Source organism: Calypte anna, chromosome Z (genome assembly GCF_003957555.1).
Source record: "Calypte anna isolate BGI_N300 chromosome Z, bCalAnn1_v1.p, whole genome shotgun sequence".
In the NCBI taxonomy this organism is placed as follows: Eukaryota; Metazoa; Chordata; class Aves; order Apodiformes; family Trochilidae; genus Calypte; species Calypte anna.
This window is the reverse complement of record NC_044274.1, coordinates 50,125,084-50,143,213: the sequence shown is the minus strand read 5'-3', so window position 1 is coordinate 50,143,213 and position 18,130 is coordinate 50,125,084. Positions and strand designations below refer to the sequence as shown.

The 18,130-nt window shown below is 39.0% G+C and overlaps 2 protein-coding genes across 4 annotated transcripts in view; one reads left to right on the top strand and one right to left on the bottom strand.

Moving 5' to 3' along the window:
• The window catches only part of IQGAP2 (IQ motif containing GTPase activating protein 2), a 123,082-nt gene that overhangs the window by 28,792 nt on the left and 76,160 nt on the right, over positions 1-18,130 (bottom strand). The window contains exons 10-16 of one of the 3 annotated variants that reach the window (XM_030466972.1): positions 17,874-18,037; positions 17,271-17,358; positions 14,745-14,908; positions 14,034-14,194; positions 11,820-11,944; positions 9,579-9,742; positions 1,093-1,183 (exon numbers count right to left, since the gene is read on the bottom strand). In XM_030466972.1, the coding sequence (XP_030322832.1) occupies positions 1,093-1,183; positions 9,579-9,742; positions 11,820-11,944; positions 14,034-14,194; positions 14,745-14,908; positions 17,271-17,358; positions 17,874-18,037 (957 nt within the window). The remainder of the gene's footprint in view (positions 1-1,092; positions 1,184-9,578; positions 9,743-11,819; positions 11,945-14,033; positions 14,195-14,744; positions 14,909-17,270; positions 17,359-17,873; positions 18,038-18,130) is intronic. The other 2 variants (XM_030466973.1, XM_030466974.1) reach the window with 2 other exon arrangements.
• On the top strand, positions 3,087-7,191 carry F2RL2 (coagulation factor II thrombin receptor like 2). Its single transcript, XM_008503495.2, has 2 exons — positions 3,087-3,511; positions 5,085-7,191. Exons 1-2 carry the CDS (start codon positions 3,454-3,456, stop codon positions 6,170-6,172), a joined length of 1,146 nt encoding a protein of 381 aa, XP_008501717.1. The 5' UTR covers positions 3,087-3,453; the 3' UTR covers positions 6,173-7,191.

The following is an 18,130-nucleotide window of genomic DNA, read 5'->3' as shown; positions in this document are numbered from 1 at the left end:
GGTTGATTAAATCAATTTCAAAGTTGCAGGAATGGTAAATGCAACATTTATGTAAAAGTGATAGAAGATTTTGCAGTAGGTAGCTGTTTTTCTTTTCTTTCCCAGTGCTAATATGGATATTGCCTGCCCCTAAGTAAACAGGCTGCCGGGCTGCAGTGCACTAACAAAGGCTAAACACAGTGCAGGAATGCACTGACTTCAGCAGTTGTATTCACAAGCTCTTCAGAGTGCAAAAGAAGGCAACACTTGACTCACCCAAAGATCAAGCAGAAGGTCAACCAGTACCCAATGCCAAGATAAGAGGTTTAGCTGGTCTGTGCTGGCCACAGGCAGGTACAGGTAAGGTTGCCAACATGCTCTCCAATATGACCCATACACTATCTACACTTCCTTCTGCATTATTTGCCAAAGCATATTACATATTATGAATATTTTTCTATGATTATTATATTCAATCCCAACTTTGAGAGAAGTTGAGTGCATTCAGTACAAAAATGCTCTGACAGGATAAGCCTCAGGACTGTTCCTGCAGATTTCCTCCTCTTCACAGACTGGAAGAGCATGTGCTTCTTCAAAAAGACTGAGTGCTCCTTTTATACTGCTTTTTATGTCACTATGTTCCTAATTTTTCTTTGTTAGCACTTAATAAAAGGCATTATGATGAAATAGGAATAAGCAAAGTTCTAAACATAAAAGAATTTTCTCTTAACAGCATGCATGAAGAATTCAGTTTTATATAAGCAAAATAAGCTCCCAAATAACATACCCCTTATCACTCACACATCCTTCTCTTTCAGCAGCTACTTAAAGATACACTGACACTAGAAATCTTGGTCACAATGTTAATCTATATAAACAAATCCACAAAAGTCCTACTCAAACCTTAAGGATTGCCACTTCAGATAAAACCAGCTTCACTCCTTGAAACCTAAGTAACCCTAATTTCTCCTTAACAAAGACCATGCATTCATTTCTTCTGATGTATGTGAAGGCCTGCCACCATAGTCCTGAAGTGGAAAAAACACTTTATCAATTTTAGTTTTTCAAGATTAAAAAAACCCAAGATCAACACAGATGCAGATTAATGCTTACAGATTGCAGCTTCATTTATATTGTTATTGGCATCGTTGATTCCTTTTTGTATTTCATCCAGCCACAGAAGCGCTGATTCATCTCGAGTTTCCTGGAAAAAAGGGTGAAGAAAAGCCTTGAAAAACTGAATTATAGCAAAAATTGTCTGTTTATCAGAGATCTATTAATATGTTAACTCTCCTCTTGCAAAGCCCTTGGACACAAAAAAGAATTGGGCAGCTTAAAATCCACAATAAAAAACATTATTATTGTATTTACTGACTTGAATAAAATCCTGTTAAAATACAAAGCTCTGGTATTTTTCATGTATGAGAGACACAATCCTGCGGAAGATCAGTAAAAACTTTCAAAGCCAGAAACATTTTCATTTCAATGATACCTAGGGAAAGTAAAGTGAGAGTGAAATAAAACCACATGTCAGGCAGCACTTGTGATAATAGCACAGCTAGCACAAAGCAGAAGACTGCAGGAAGCTGGCTTTCTTTCAGAATCCCTTATTTGGAAAGGATCTGCGTGTACACCTGAGTATACATTATATTAGAAAATTGCAGTAGAAACTGATACAGAAAGACAGCTCAGGTTTAGTAATGATGACGAAGCTCAGGTGGTGAATGTTGCAGGAATGAAGCAGCAGAGCAGGTCTCATTCTTCCTCCAGGCAGACAGTACATAGCATTAAACCCAAGTTAAAACAGAAAAGTGCAGGCAAGTAGGCTTAGCATCCCCACTGACTACCCTACTCTGATTATCCAGACTCACAAGTGAATCAACTCTTCAGCTGAAAAAATTTGGTTTCATAGCTAAAGTGACATTTAAAATATAATCAAGTATGTAGAGGAACAAAACTAATTCTAAAGAAGAAACAAGAGTGCCAGAGCAATAATAGACTAATGATGAGAGAAACTGGATTGTATTGACTAGATAAAGATCTAGGAATATACACACACAAATATTTCAGGAAAAAACAACAACTCCACAACAAACAATAACAGCAAACAAACACAAAACAAACAAACAAACAAAAAACCCCAAAAACCAAAGCCAAAAAACCACAAAACCCAGAGGCCCTCTCAAGCTATGACAGGGTGCACAAAGAATCAGCTTTACAATGAAAAGCCTGTTATTTTGCACCCAACACCAGGCTAAAATAAATCCGTTAGCTGCAGAAATTACAATGGGAAATGAAGTAAAAATAAAATAATAAAATAAATGAAAGTAAGTAAAAAAAGTAAATGAAGTAAAAAAATAAATGAAGTAAATCTTCAATTTGCATCATTTTTGTAAGGAAGGTAAGAGAATATCTAAATAAAATGAAGTAGTGTCAGGCAATCACATGACAGTAGACACACACAGCATGCTTTTTCTATGAAGAAAGTTATTAGCACTTGAGAGTGTATACTAAATTCCCAAACTGCAGCTGACAAATTTGAGAGAAGGATTGAGAAATCGAAAAGAATTCCTTATCTGATGTCCAGCTTTTACACAGTAAATGCTAGAAAAGCCACAAATACTGCTCTGAAGCCAAGTACAGCTTATGCCTTGCCTCACTGCTAGCTCAGAAGGCAGACCAAGACTGGGGTAATTTTGTCTGCTGAAGCAAGCTGTTGTTACTTGGCATCCAATTAATAAAAAAAAAAAAAAAAAGCCATGCAGAGAAAAAAGCAGGGATCAACAAAACATCTGATGAAAATAGGGGAAAGGTTTTCAAAGCTGCAGGCTGTGGAGGGGTGGGAACTGTCTGAGCAGAGCCAGCAGCCAGACTGAAGGAGGACAGAGCTGACAGAGGGTAGGGAGGCATAGAGGGCAAAGCAGACCACAGGTTTTTTAATGGCATTTTTGTATGTGTGTCTTACTTTCACCTTTGCATTCACTAAACCAAGATCACAACAAGCCTTGCTTCTTCCTTGAGAAGGGTACAGATCTCCATAACCTGGTCAGCATTTTGGTCAGTGGCTGAGACTCCAGGATTTACTTTTAAAAGGACCCTTTGATTTTTCCAGAAAACACCTTTTCACCCCCAGTACCTGCATGTACAAATTCGACTAGAACCCCCCACATGTAGTCAGGCTCATGGTAAATTAGGAGTTAAATTACTGCTGTAAAGCATTTTTATCTCTGTGTTGGGCAGAGGCTAAGACTGAGTCATGTGTGCATATTTGGATATGTCACACCCTCTTGCTGTAGTAGACAAAGAACAAACTAGTTCCTTACCATAAACCTCATGCATACAGGATGCCTCTAGGAAGACAGATCAATCATTCCTTAGTTCCTTACAGAGGGGAAAAAAATCACCCCCCAAATGCCCTTTGAGATGAACTAGAAACTGTGTTGTTACTTGGCTAGCTGGGTTTCACGTACTACAATGAAGATACTCCTTTTCACTGGACTGCTCTGTCTTACTTCCAGTCTTTTTGTAACAGGTGAGTTCTCCTTTGTCTATCTATTCTGTATTTTAGCCAATAACAACAGGTTTTTGATAATGTTGGCAGCCCGCCAGATTAAATAGGTTTTATATGCATCATTACAGAAAACTACACCCTAGGAAGATTTAAGGCAGACTCTTATTCTTGTACTTCAGTGACACCTTATCCCCCACCCCAAGTCACTTTCTATAATGAATTTTAATTAAGGGATTTTTCTGAGCTTAATGAAGACCTGTTTTCTTTCCAGTTTATCTGCAGTAATATGATAATCTTAAACCTGTAGAGTCGTGTTCCTTCTGCTTTTAATTGTTCAAAATAATTACAAATTCACAGATGGTCCTATTAGAAGGAAATGCTCAGATAACTATTGTGGCAAAAATAACTGAAGGAAATGATCAAATAATAAGCCTTTTTTTCCCTTGCTACAATTAAAGCTGTTTTCAAACCAGGCTTATTTCTAAAAGTTAGTTCATGCACGTATATACATGTATATATATGTATTTACATACAGTATATATGTACATCTTAAAGAATGACTAAAATTTATCTTGTGGATTGACTATACAGAAAATTACTAAAAGTGTAATGGTCTGTTAACCATAAACCCGCCAAGTGAGAATTGATAAAACCGTTTTCCATATTTTATTACAATATGGAAGGGTAAAAGAAAAAACTACAGGTTTGAATTAAAATTTCAGTTGGCTTCTGAATTCAAGGTGTATGCTTTAAGCTTTACTCTGTATTTTCACATTAAACACAGGTAAGAAAATCTTTAAATGACATTAACTACATAGCTGTTTATTCAGCATAATCTTCTTAAGTATTCTGAACACATTTGTGCTTTATCTGGAAATGTCAACATCTGTAATGTTCTTTGATAAAGGAATGAGGAACAAGCATTAATACAAGTGGTATCATTCATTTTGCCCACACACTAATGATACTTACTCACTGAAAATTTTACCACTGCCTGTTTTATTCACTTACCAATAAATTTGATCTAATATCAGTCCATTTATTTTATTCCATTCTCTAGACTAACTTCCCTTCCTCATGTGTGAAAAACTGAAAAGATTTGGGTTGCTCTAGTCAGAAGCTGGAGAATAACATTTGTTTGATATGTGAGGCCAAAACACTGAGAGTCATTTCAATTTTCTAATTTGGAAGTTTGAGCTTGTGTTAGACAAGACAGTGCTTTTCCCATGTTTCCATGCATTTCACCCATGAAGTGCCAATGTTTGCTTTGGAAATGTTGATCAAGCTCAGACTAAGGCTGCTTCTTATATGATGAATTACCAGCACTGTTACTACTAGTAAAACCCTTTACAGGTAATAAACATTACACAAGCAACTGATATTTTTTGCCTAAAATTACTGAAAATATGAAAAATGCAGAAAGACAAGGTTAGGGTGAGATGACAAAGGTTGAGTGTGAGATGACAAAATGAAGCCTATCCTAGAATTCATTTGATACATTGATTTGAGAAGTACATTTCTTTGTGAAGGTTAATCAGTATTGCTATTCCAGTAGTTTGCCCCTTTTTAACAGCTTTGACTTTTTTTTTTTAAGCTTCAGAATTTTCACTGAATGGCTCTGCAATTAAAACAGTGTCTCTTATCAAGACTTTCCGTGGCATTTCAGCAAGAGACTATGATTACATCCCCCCTTATGCTATAGAAGGAGAGACAACAACCATTCATATCAGAGAACATAAATGCTCTTCAAAAAAGTCAAATGACTCCTCTTTAACAGAAGTGAACAACACCACGCTGGAGTACCTGACCAGCTCTCTGAGCACAAAGCTAATACCTGCTGTCTACTTCAGTGCTGTTTTATTGGGTGTACCATCTAATGCCATCACCTTGTGGATGCTGATCTTCAGGATCCGGTCAGTGTGCACCGCCATCCTCTACACAAACCTGGCAGTCTCAGATCTGCTCTTCTGCATCATGCTGCCCTTCAAAATCGCATACCACATTAATGGGAACAACTGGATTTTTGGGGAAATGATGTGCCGAACTACCACTGTGGTGTTTTATGGCAACATGTACTGCTCCATTCTGCTGCTCACGTGCATCAGTGTCAGCCGCTACGTGGCCATTGTTCACCCCTTCACCTATAAGAGCCTTCCCAAACGCACCTATACCATCACCGTCTGCGCTGCCGTCTGGACCATCGTCTTCTTGTACATGCTCCCACTTTGCATAATGCAGCAAAGCTACTACGTGAAACAACTGGGCATTTACACCTGCCACGATGTACACAATGCCTGTGAAACCGTATCTTCCTTCCAGTTCTACTACTATGTTTCTTTATCTATCTTTGGGTTTCTAATACCTCTCGCAACTATAGTTTTCTGCTATGTCTCCATTATAAGAACTCTCAAGACTCATGAATGGCTCTGGTATGTTAAAATCAGTCTTCTGATCCTTACCATCTTCGCTATTTGCTTTGTGCCAAGCAATGTTATCCTTATTATGCATCACATTAGCTCTTACTATTACAACATAGACGGGTTGTATTCTTTATATCTAATTGCTTTATCCCTTAGCAGCTTAAACAGCTGTCTCGATCCTTTCCTTTATTTTCTGATGTCAAAAATTAGAAGTCAATCCAACATTTATCTAACAATGGTTAAAATATCCAGAGAAAAATAAATTTAATTCTGTATTTGTATTATTAGAATTATGATTTTGCATTGTGTTATCTCCAGGCAGCAAGAAGCCTCAGGTACAATAATTAACTCAAAATTGAAAAATGTTTTTTTAACATAATAGTAAAGTTTGCTTCTTCAATACACCACAGGAGGAACATCTTCATAAACACACTTCTCAAGCTCTGTAATTTTATCATGCATTTTGCAACACCTGGTGTACCTAGATTCAGGGAAGTATCTCCACACCTCCATTTCCTTCTGAGATCATCACTTTCATGACCACAGAGAAGAAATCAGTATATCAGTCACCACAACCTCTGAACACCAGACAAAGAATAAACAGCTGAACCTCACTTTTAAACCCAGCCATGATTCCCAAATATTCCAAAGTAGTTTTCAGCCCACAATCACTGCAGGCACAGTGATGTGAAAGTAAGTTTTTGGCCAGTGGAAATGGAAACAAGCAAAAGCACTTTCTCTACACTCATGAGCTGCTGAGGTTTGCAGAAGTCTCTGTCACCTAACCAAGAGCAAATACAGCTCTGGATGTTGAATATGAAGACCCAGAGTCTCTACAGATTGAAGGAAAAGTAAACCTTGAGCTGTAGACACAGAGCCAGACACTTCCAAGGGAGCATCTCCTATGAGGCTGCTTAACCAGCTCTGCACTGGAGTCATGTTCTTCCACTTTGTCAGCGCCTGCACTCCTCTATCCCATGAGGATTGCTGGGAGCTAACTCTTATCAGTGTGAATCCAGGCGTGTATTATTCTTGCTTGGTAAGCAAAACAGGGAAGCTATTTGTACTGTTCTCTATTTCCACATCCTAACAGGAAATACCTACACAGTTACAAATACTGAGGCTAGTTTTGATTGATTGTCCATGTTATTAAAGGGTCAGCTTTTATGTTTACAGAGACTCAAAAATTACATATATACAACATATAAGTGTCTACAAAACAAGCTAAGGGGTTGGAATTTTATTTGTAACTGCAACTTGTAATAATGAGAAAAATGTGTTTTAAAAAATTTTGATGGTAGTATTATAAAAAAACCAAATAAAATAACTTGCACTGAAAAATGTCTTCAAGGAAGTTGGTAAGACTTTTCCTCTCCAGTTTCTTCTAGCTCCTAGTTTCAGTTAGTTTTAATCATGCCATTCCCTCATCATGCACAAGGACAAATTTTAAAGGTTACTTTAAAATAATCCAGATTGTAAATATATAAAGAACATGAACCTAACACGCATGCCTGTCTCTCAAAAAATAACACAAGAACCATTTCATGGCTTGGCATATCAGTTTAAGTTTTCAGGTATCTATAATACACTCCACTCTCTAAAAACTGGGTTGTCCTTCACTGGTACCTGAATACGCTTGGTTCAAAATATCCTTCAGAACTGTAAGATGCTGTGGTTTAAGATTACAAGAATAAATTAATTCCAGGTTTTCATTTTCAGTTTCAGGCAAGGAACAAGTGGATGTGATCTAAGATTAAGACCTGTAATGTTTTTTGGGAGATTTGGGTGCAGTCTCTACTTCCCCAGAGCCACCACAGCTATAAGGATGTGACAGCAGACTGGTTAGCATACATGAGCAAGTCTGACCAGTATGTTTTTCCAGACTGGGGAACACAGGAAGCTTACAGGCAAACATATCTGATACTTGTAAATCAAATACTCCCTTTTAGAGTTGCTCAGTCTTACATGCTAAGGCAGATCCGCTTTATAAACAAGGCTCAAAAAAAGTAGGGAATAGACAGCATTTAGACATGGCACTATCTTTTAAGTTCTGTTTGGATTATTTTTTCTTAAGAGAAGTTGAATCTAAATTGTGTCTGCCTATAGAATAGTGATGTCCACATGATTCACCATCATGGAGAGTAAGACAGATTGATGCACCTGAGTGTTTCTTTTGGGAGCACACGTAGTACATAGTGCCGTACCCTCTTCCTAAATAGGAGCAATGCTTGTCTACAAAGGTGCTGTGAGTACCTGTCAAAGGACGGCAAAACCAAAACACCTCAGGAAGGAAAGGCTAATGGAGGTCATTAAGACCACAACAAATTTTTTGAGTGAGAAGATTTCAAAGACATTGCACAATTTTTGTTACGAAACTTGGAGACACCCATTTGTTTCCTACCAGCACATTCACCCAGGGACAGGCACCAGGTTTGCACCTAGGCAGTGCAGTGGCAGTGACCTCAGGCAGGGCTGTGATGCGCAGACCCGTGGGCTGCAGGTCTCTGCCTTAGGGACATCCTGGCTCACTACATGTGCACAAAGTGTCTGGGGTGTCCTTGGCTAGCACTGCTCATCACCTCACACACTCTCTGCACTCAAATACCAGCCCTGGCCCTTCCAGGATAGGTAAAGCAGTCAACATGCACACAAAAAACTCTCCCCAGCACACATGGGAAGGGAAGAGGTTTTTCAGGATCCAGGGCTCCAGTGAAGCCATCCCTTACCTGGGAAACCAAGCAAGAGATGTGCAAATATACCTTCTGAGAGTTCTGACACTGAATAGCAGAACTGTAAATTTCACAGCAGGTACCACATGTGAGGTGGCAAGATAGCTAGAAGATGCTTCTACAAGCCAAAGTTCAGGAGCTTTGTCCAGCTGACCATATTGTTTTTGGAACACATTATATGGATTTCAAGTGTCTTTTCCAAGCATTGGACATTTTAAATGCTGTGCTAGTAGTTTAGCTAATCTTATGTTCAGTCACATCCTGCAAGTTGCTAGGCTGATCTTTGTTATGGTTCCTTGAGCTGTGATGCTGACCAGGGCACTGTTTTGGGGGAAGCAGATAGCAATATCCTGCTGAGATAGGTCTAAACTGAAGGCACATACAAGATAGACAGGTTGTTGTTTCATGATAAAGCCAGAAGAGAAATACACACAATACTTTTATAAACAACAAGTTTTAAGCAACTGAGATTCTTCTCAATACTTTCCAGAGGTTTGTTAGGGAAAATCATAACTCCTTCAGCCTGACTATGGCTCCTTTCAGGCAAAAACCTCAGTTACCATCTATCCTATAACTACCTGCCTCACAGTCTTGCAACTATATCCTTGAGAAATTTGTAGCTACATCAGAGGATGTAGCTATGCTGCATGCATTTTGTAATAGCTGCAGCAATCTACTAGAATTAAAAATAAGGTTACACCACATCCCACATCAGTAGTGACAGACATGAAAACACCTCTTGGTATTAATACACTGCAAATTAATCCCTTTTGCCAGTCAGAAGGTATAGTGGAAAATTACTTAGTGCCAATTTGCTGTCGTTGGCTTACTTGCAATTCCAATGACACAGTTAATCCCAATATCAGGGGAGCAGGAAAGACACATATAAAAGGGAAGAATTGGTGTTTCAATTCTGACAAACAGCAACAAAGTTCTAACCTTGCATTTCAGTGCTTTGGCATGGTGCAGAACATCCTGATAATGTCTTGCATTTACTGGTCTCACGTCTTGCAGCTTTGCTGTGGGTAACAGCAGAGTTTCTAGAGTTTTCTCAGGATTTCCTTGGTCAATTGCTTCATTAATGTGGCCAATTGCAATGACTCCTATGAAATGGAAAAGTTATTAAAGACATAGTTATCAAAGAAATATGCAGCTTATCCAAGATCAGGTACAAACAAAGCAGTAACATGAAGAATAGAAAAATCAAGTAACAAGAAGCAGAGACAGCAAAAGCAGCTGATTTAAAATTATTTTTGCTTGAATATTCATGTGAAGCTCCTAGGTTGTACAGCTTTTGTTTCTGCCACACTTAATGATTCATCTAAATCTACCTCTTCCTGAGAATAAAATTTACCCTTGCTGAAAAAAGGAAAACAAACTACCCTACTTCCAGGGCAGCATTATCTTCAAAAAGCTTAAGGAAAGGTTGGGCATCACACCTACATAGTAGCTTACAGTACTGAAAGATTTATTTTCAAGGTGAAGTCAGACCAGATTAACTGAAACCTTGATTGGGAAAAACACATACATATGACCCCTCAGCTACATCATTACAGAGCAATTTAAATTAATTTCTTTACATTCCACCATAAATAACCCATCTGTTGATGTTGACCTTAAGAAAAATCGCTTGGCTGTTCAGTGGCATTCAGGACTTCAGTCAGCAAGTGACATGGCCTAGTATATTTAATGAAACCTCTAATTTATTTTCCTGTTTTCCTCAGGCTGATCTTAACATTTTGAAGTCCATTTCCTTCTATCCCCAAGCTGTGCTGAAATGTGCTGCTTGGGGTGCTTTCTCCCCAAAGCCACCTCAGAAGGGAACCAGACAAAGGCTTCCCCATTACTTGTGAGGGATGGCATCTCTGCTGGCAGCAGATCATCTCTCACCAAATCTCTCCCAGACCCTTCACAGCCCAGCTGGTGAGGTCACAGATCCATACACTCATAAGGCTTTGGGAATGAGCAGTTTTTCTGGTGTGCCAAGGACTGTGCAGACATGCAGACTTGCTTATGGAGACGGAGACCTCACTTCTTCCTGCTCTCTCTGCCCAAAACAACCATTCCTGGGCAAAGGCCTGTGTCGCTGAAACCAAGCGCAGCTATTTCAGTACTAAAGATTTAGTCTCCTAATATATGACTGCCTGTTTCAAGCCCTACTGACTGTGGAGATGCAGGAAAAAAAGTGATGATGTCAGTCAAATGAACTGCTCGGCATTCCACACTGCCAGAGGGCACACACTATTAGCAAGCTGTCAGGGCCCACAGCAGCCACTTGGCTAGATTTTAGGACACAGCAATCCAGTTAGATTTTAGTATTTCTGTAACATAAAACTTCTCTCACCAATATGGAACAGTAGCACACACTACACTGGTGGCAGTGAGGCACCATGAGCCAGCACCACCCTGGGAACAGCCTGCACCTTAGGAAGGCTCTGACTCCAGCCTTCCTCCCAGATGGCCAGCAGTCTGGAAACTTCCCTCTCCTTTCTCTTCCTTTCAAGTTACTCTCCAGCAAACTAGGAGTAATTGATAGCCTGAAATTTTAGTAAAAACACAAAACAAACCGTGCTTCCTATGTCCTGTGGCAAAATTTGGTCCTTTAGCTTTTTCGAAGCACAAATGACCAGCTATCACATTTAATATAACACCACCCTTTTAAGGAAATGCAGTTACATTCAGCTTCAAAAACAAACTGTATTTGAAAAAAAAGGGGCATAACAAGCTACTCTGAGATAGGAAATCAAGATAACTAAAAGAAGAGCAGGACACATAATTGCACCTTTTGCCAACTCTAAGAAAAAGAAGGGTTTAGAAGACATTTCACAGAAAAAAAAAATCTTTTCCCCAAAGCACTGCTTGCAATTTCTTCCCCTATCTCCCAATATGCTCTTTGCTTATAATTTCTGCAAAAAGCCCAAAGCAAGACTACTCAGTGCAAATATTTAAAGATTTTGCCAAATGGGCAAAAACATGACACTCAAAACACTGCAGGAGGGTGATATCTTTGAGCCACCCAAAGCATAACCAGGAATACTTCAAGGACATTTAAAGACCAACAGGCATTCAAAATTATTTAACTCTTCTCTCTTGAAGAGTGTCATTACAAGGCGCTTCAACACTGAAAATTATGTACCAGGCTGCCATCTCTGTAGATGATGGAGAGGAAGAATTACTTACTTTCATTTTCATCTTGAATTTGCATATTAACCATGTCAATGCAGTTCTGGATATCATTCCAGCTTAAATAATCTTGGCCTTGAGATGAAGCCTCTGACTTAATAGACAATAGTGTATCAGCATAACTATAAGAAGATATAAAATACATAAGTGTATTTGGTACACAAGTTAAGTTGCCATAAAGTGTTAGTCAGATGTATCACCCATCATTTAGTGTCTAGTATTTTTTTCAGTTAATGAATTTGAGAGAAACTCATCTCTTGCGAGAAATTATATAGACATGCAAGCTGCCTTGCTGGTTCTACACATGTATTTTAATAGCTGTAAAAAAAATCAAGGTCCTCTGATCACAGGCTCTATAACCTGTGTCTGCTCTTCCTAGAAGGACCACAGATCAAGACAAATCTGGAAACTTTCACAGCAAACTCATGTAAACATAAGTTAAATAATTTTCATATTTCTGAATCAAGCATACTGCTGCAATATGTCAGATCAAATCTTTCTTCTGTTTCCAACAGAAGCCTGAGAAATTAGTGACTGATGGAAAAAAATACAGGAGAGAATCAATTTTCTGACTTGATTTGCCCTTTCAGCATTCAGCAGCCTGTGCTTAAAGGCTTTCCTAGTTGGAGGCTACATATGACTTTAATAGTGGCAAAGTGCTCTGTTCCAGTAATTCATCTACTCTACCTTAAAATCTTAGATATTCTTGAGTAACAAATAAATGAATGAATATTGAACCACAATATTTAAGTGTTTTGTGAGATGGCAGTTTATTAAGTAAATTTTAAACTCTATATCTGATAGTGTCCAACTTTTCTCCAATTCTGATATGAAAATCAAAGTTATAGGAGAAGCTAGCATCCTTTTTGAAGCATCCCCACAACATGCACTCTTTTGCAGACCTAAATCCTCTTCCAGGAAACACATTCCTAACAATTTCATCTCTTCTGGTAAAAAGCCATTGAACATAATCTCGCTCACTGAATTTTTTCAAGCTCTAATGTATTCCTGCTGGTATTGTGCAACCAAGGTCTCCCGCAATATTCCACATACGGCTAGCAGCACAGATTTATATAATGTCATAATAAAATTTTATTTTAGTCTCTACTCCAACTAATTCCTACTTCTTAATTTGTATTGACTAACCTAGAAATCAAGCCATGGCAACACCAGCCAAAAATGCTACTCTTGGACAATTTGGAGCCCATTTCTTTATAATTATAAGGTTGCTTCTCTTGCCCACAATTACCTTCTCACATTAACAGATGCCAAGAGACAGATTAATTTCACTCCAGCTTATGACATCCTGCTCCCTCTACCTAAACCCCTTGTCTCTTGCTCCTGTCCTGACTGCCCTCTTTTCAGCTCTGAGACACCTAGCAAGGGTCGCTGTCAGATTCATGTCCCCTGGCAGCCCGGTGGAGCCACTGCTATCCCTGTTGCCTAGTAATGTCTTCCAGCAGCACATGGAGGTTTTTATCACCCGTGACCAAGAGGCACGAATTGGCCTGTGCCCTTCATGCTCTCTCCTACCCAGTGGGTGCTCAGGTCTTATACAAATTATTTTTTTGCCAGATATTTTTTGCAGAAACACAAGAGAGCACAGAGGTAGCAGCACATGGCTGTGACAAGTCAGGCACATGGCACTGCAAGCAGCTGGCAGAAGAGTAAAGCCTATAATTTAATGTTGAACAAGCACCATGTGCCACAGCCTTGTACTCAGCTTTTTAGCAAGCGGGACTGCTACATTTTTTAGACCTTTGCAATTCTCAAGGAAAAAATGGGTTGGCTGTGGTTCAAGGGACCTCCTGGGCCTCAAGGCATTAAACACTACCTCATTCCAAAGATCTTCTTCTAGTATTGCAGAGGTGTTACTGATTAACAGTTTCCATCTACAGTTGGTACATGTTTTAGTGTCTTTAGAAATTCTTGTCTTATCTTAATATTTGCTTCCACTATATTTTCTCTGCACCTCACACACCCTCTGCCCTTAAACTTCTGAGGCTCTGCGATTGCTTATACTCAGGGATACACAACTACTTCAGCAATTGTCTCATTATCCCTACTTAACTTGTAACACAGATGTTTATCCTGTAACACTTCCTGCAGCTTCATAGCCACAACACAGGACAGCCCGCTTAATAAAATGCCTACTTAACCTTTTGCAGACATTGCCAAGTCTCATACAGACAAGACAAAATGAACCTTTACCGTTGAAAGTTTTCCTCTTCCAGATTATTGAAGCCAATGCATGGGTTTCTGAGATGATTCATTATCATTAGTATGTCCTTATTTTCCAAGGCCTGGTTTAGCAACACAACAGCTGACAACATTTCTACTGCAATAGACAGTTCATCATGTGCCAGGTAGTTCTGTAGGATAATAATGTACCACAGTCAGGAAGCTAAATAAGCAGTGTAACGAATTTGAGTTACACAGTCTAGATACCATCAAGGAGATGGACCTGAGTTTAAAAGTCTGGCAAGTTTCCTAGTCACAGGTAAGTCAGATCAACACAACACTTGTAGTAGAGTTCACTGTGTTTGCTACATAGCCCCTCCAACCTTTCCCTTCTTTTGCCCCAACAACCCTACCTATTCCAATCATACTCTCATAGCATGGGATTACTTCTCTACACAACATACAAAACAGAATTAGTCTTGATTAAGAGCATGCGACAATTAAAAAAATGTCAGTCCATCAACTTGTTGCCACACAAGAGCTCACCCAGAGCAAGGTGTGTCATGAAAAAAATTTTGCGATTCAATGTTGCCTATTCAACCAAAACCACTCATGCAATACATAACACTCTCATGACATGAGAATTAAGTGTGATTTTACACAACAACATGCTATGTTTGTGCTCTTTCATGGTGTGTCTACATAACATCAGCAAGCAGGTCACAGGCTTTTCAGTCTTACCACAGCATTCTGTTGTTGGAGGTTGAACAGCTCAGTCTGATAGACAGCAGCAGCAAATGAGTGAACAACAGGCAGCTGCGCCTCCGGTTTCATCAGTGCAACCAGTGTGTTACTAGGATCACAATTACGAATTGCAGTATTGATATTGTCAACTGCTATAAGTTCTAGAGAACAGCAGGGAAAGAAAAGCCTATTAATTTTCATATGCCATTTGCTTGTTATGCCATGTAGATGACAATTAGCTTATTCCAAAGGCTATCATTAGAGAAAAAACATATCTGCATGAGATTCTTCTCTGCCCAACTACTGAATTTTGCAAAAAAAAGTCTATTCAAAGGTATGCAAAAGTAATTGACTGGAGGACTTGGCAGTTTCTAGACTTTTAGATACAAGAGACTGGCCAAAAGAAGGATCTGACCCCACCATAGTACAAAGACCTGAAATCCCCCATGGGTTTGCTTGTAGCAGGTACTGCTGGGAGTGTCAGCTCCAGTGTCTCAGTCCTCCTTTAGCCTCCAAAAGCTCCTTTCCTTCTGCACCCTGTTTCCTCTCTTGCCCCCTCCTTTTGGCAGGACCTAACCCAACTATCTAGAACAAGCCTGTTCTGCAACAGCAACATTTTTTGTTGTCCATTTCAGGAGGTTTGGTTGGGGATTGGGATTTTCAGAAGCTGAACTGATGGAAAAACACATGCTGTGACTTCTAGAACTCCTTCTGCAAGCTATCACATCACCTGTTCATTTGTCTAAGTGTGGAAGATCAGTCCTCCCAAGCACTGCCATCTAGAAATTCTCCTTCTCTACAGCTCAAATGTCAAATTAAACAGACCACCATAGAGAATGAGCTTAACCCTTTTCATTACTTGAAAAACTGTCTGGTTTTGCTTTTTGCTGAACTGAGGTTTGAACACCAGCAGAAAAATGCTGGAAAACACTTCCCTCTTAGGCAGCTGCTGAAACCTTACAACACCCCTTAGCTTAGTCATAGCCACCATAATTGCACCTGGAGGAGCCAACTCTGAAAAAACTCAGGCCAGGACGCACCCAGAAACACGCTGTATGGGGGACTGCTTTGATCTTGGGCAAAGGAAAAGAGCCTTGGGGTTACGTGCATGTAGCAGAGTAAAGAATGACAATTTTGTACATGTTATTTCTATCAGCAAAATAGCCTGCATCTCTTCCATCTTATCTTATGACTTTTCTGGGTACCCAGGGAATGGTTTCAGTCACCATCAAATGCTCAAGCTGATACAGGACTGCTTGTACAGCAAATACCATCTACAGTTCATGTGTATGCAGCAACACGCAGGTCTTGTTACACAAGAAAGTCTCGAAAACCTAAGTAACCAGGGCTACCTAAACAAGCCCCTCAGTCCTCATTTCAGCTGCTCTGAAGCATGGTCACATGGGGATATGCTGTTCTTGAATGCTGTATTTGCTATTCCTGAGGTTAGAAAAGGCTCTCAAAACTATGCTGTGCCTGCTTTAAGAGAAAAGATGAAAAAGATTGAGAGTCCACAAATGGACTAGCTCTGTAGTCAATAACCAATGCAATGAATTCCAGTTCAGAAACTGAGCATGCAACCTGCAAAAAGCACTTTACATTATTTACATCCCAATAAGAAAACTCACTAAGAAAACTTCCCTTTCCAAACGAGAGTGTTAAATTCCTCTCCAGAAACCTTACTGTTTTCATACACTGCATTTTTCCTGCTCATTTCCTTTACCAAGAAGCAACTCCTTCTCTAAAAGTATTGCTCACCATGCCTAACCAATCTAAAATAAGCTAATGTTTGAAGTAGCAAAACAGACATATTCTGGTTTAAGTTGAGCTCAGAGTATAGCCTTCAAATCTCATTGCAAAAGTGATCACCCTGGATTCAAAGCATTGAAAAAAATACCAGAAACAGAACAGCCACTAAGCCATGCCCAGATGAAGCACAAAATAACAGCAGTTTAACCAAAGCTGAACTTCCTAGCAAAGAAGTTTCCAGTCAAAAGCAGCAATACATGCACTGCAAATTTAGATCCCCCTTAACTATATCTTTTACAATCTGTAACTTGTGACAGTCTTAGCCATCTAAGAATAGGTTAGATTCCAATATGTATGTCTAAAAGTAGTAATTTTCCTCTGATTTCTGATTGCAAAAAATTCTTCCATGTGACCGTTGCATTTTGATTCTGCAAGGATGGTCAGCACTCCCACGCAAGGATTAATACTGCATTGATAAATACTTCAAGACATCAAGCCATACACTGTTTTCGATTTTAGCCGTGTTTACCAGTGGCCTCAGTTATTCGAGGAAAAAAGTGTTAGCAATGTCAGATCAGAGTATACCCAGTGCAGCACAGATCGGTGCCTTGGCAATTGTGACATTGAGCAGAACAATTACAAAAATAAAATGCAAGACATATGGTTTCAGTTAGAGAAACCTTGTTTACATGAAAGAAAAAGGTGGCTTCAGTTCATCAGCTTAACATGATTTACATGATGATGGAAAAAATGAGTATTAAAACAGTTACTCACTAAGCTTGTGAGCCTCAGCTTCTGCATTGGCAACACTAACTTCTTTCTGTATTTCACTTTTGTCGAGCATATTTGGAACCCCTGCTATCTAACAGATCAGAAAAAAAAAATTAATATGCTTTTAAAATTAATGGGAGGAAAGGGATAAATGTCTCTGATGGGTTGCTAGCCAGGATTTGATTGTACTATCCCCTGTGCACCAAATACAATATCACAGTAAAAAAAGCATTAATCTATATAATTTTCATCTTACTCAAAATGATGGATTTTCTCCTTAAAACCCAATTGTCTGCCATTTGCTGCTAATGGTTTAAGATTACCTTTTGTTGTATTTGTTATAACTCATCTTCAAACTTTGTAACTAGGAGCTGCATTCTGTATCTCAAATTTTCTTCTTATGTCTTACTAACTACTCATTAGGTTACCATGCTCTTCACAGCAAATGAAGCTACTTTGGTGTTGATTAGTATATCAATTATTCTAAAACCTTTAATAAAACCACTCCATAAAAAATCCTGAAGGCAGACAAAAGGCAATTTCTATCTGGATTAAAATAAGCTAAAAATTGCAAGCTGATGAGTAGTACCTGTTTCATTCAATTACCTGCATTTTCTGTTCTTTAGAATCACACAATTGCAATAGGTACCATGAGGAATTTTGTGGCAGAACTTCAAGTAGGCTCAGAGCAGGACGGCTCAACCCTGCCATCAGTGCCACTTCATCTTGCCGGTCAATAGCCTCATTCACTTGGACTAAAGCTATGTGAACTGAAATAAAAACAATGCTTATAAACAGCAAATACACTTTTGTGAGAAAAAGTCCATTGCTGTCAGCATCTCATTTTTTGTAGAAGCCAGCTA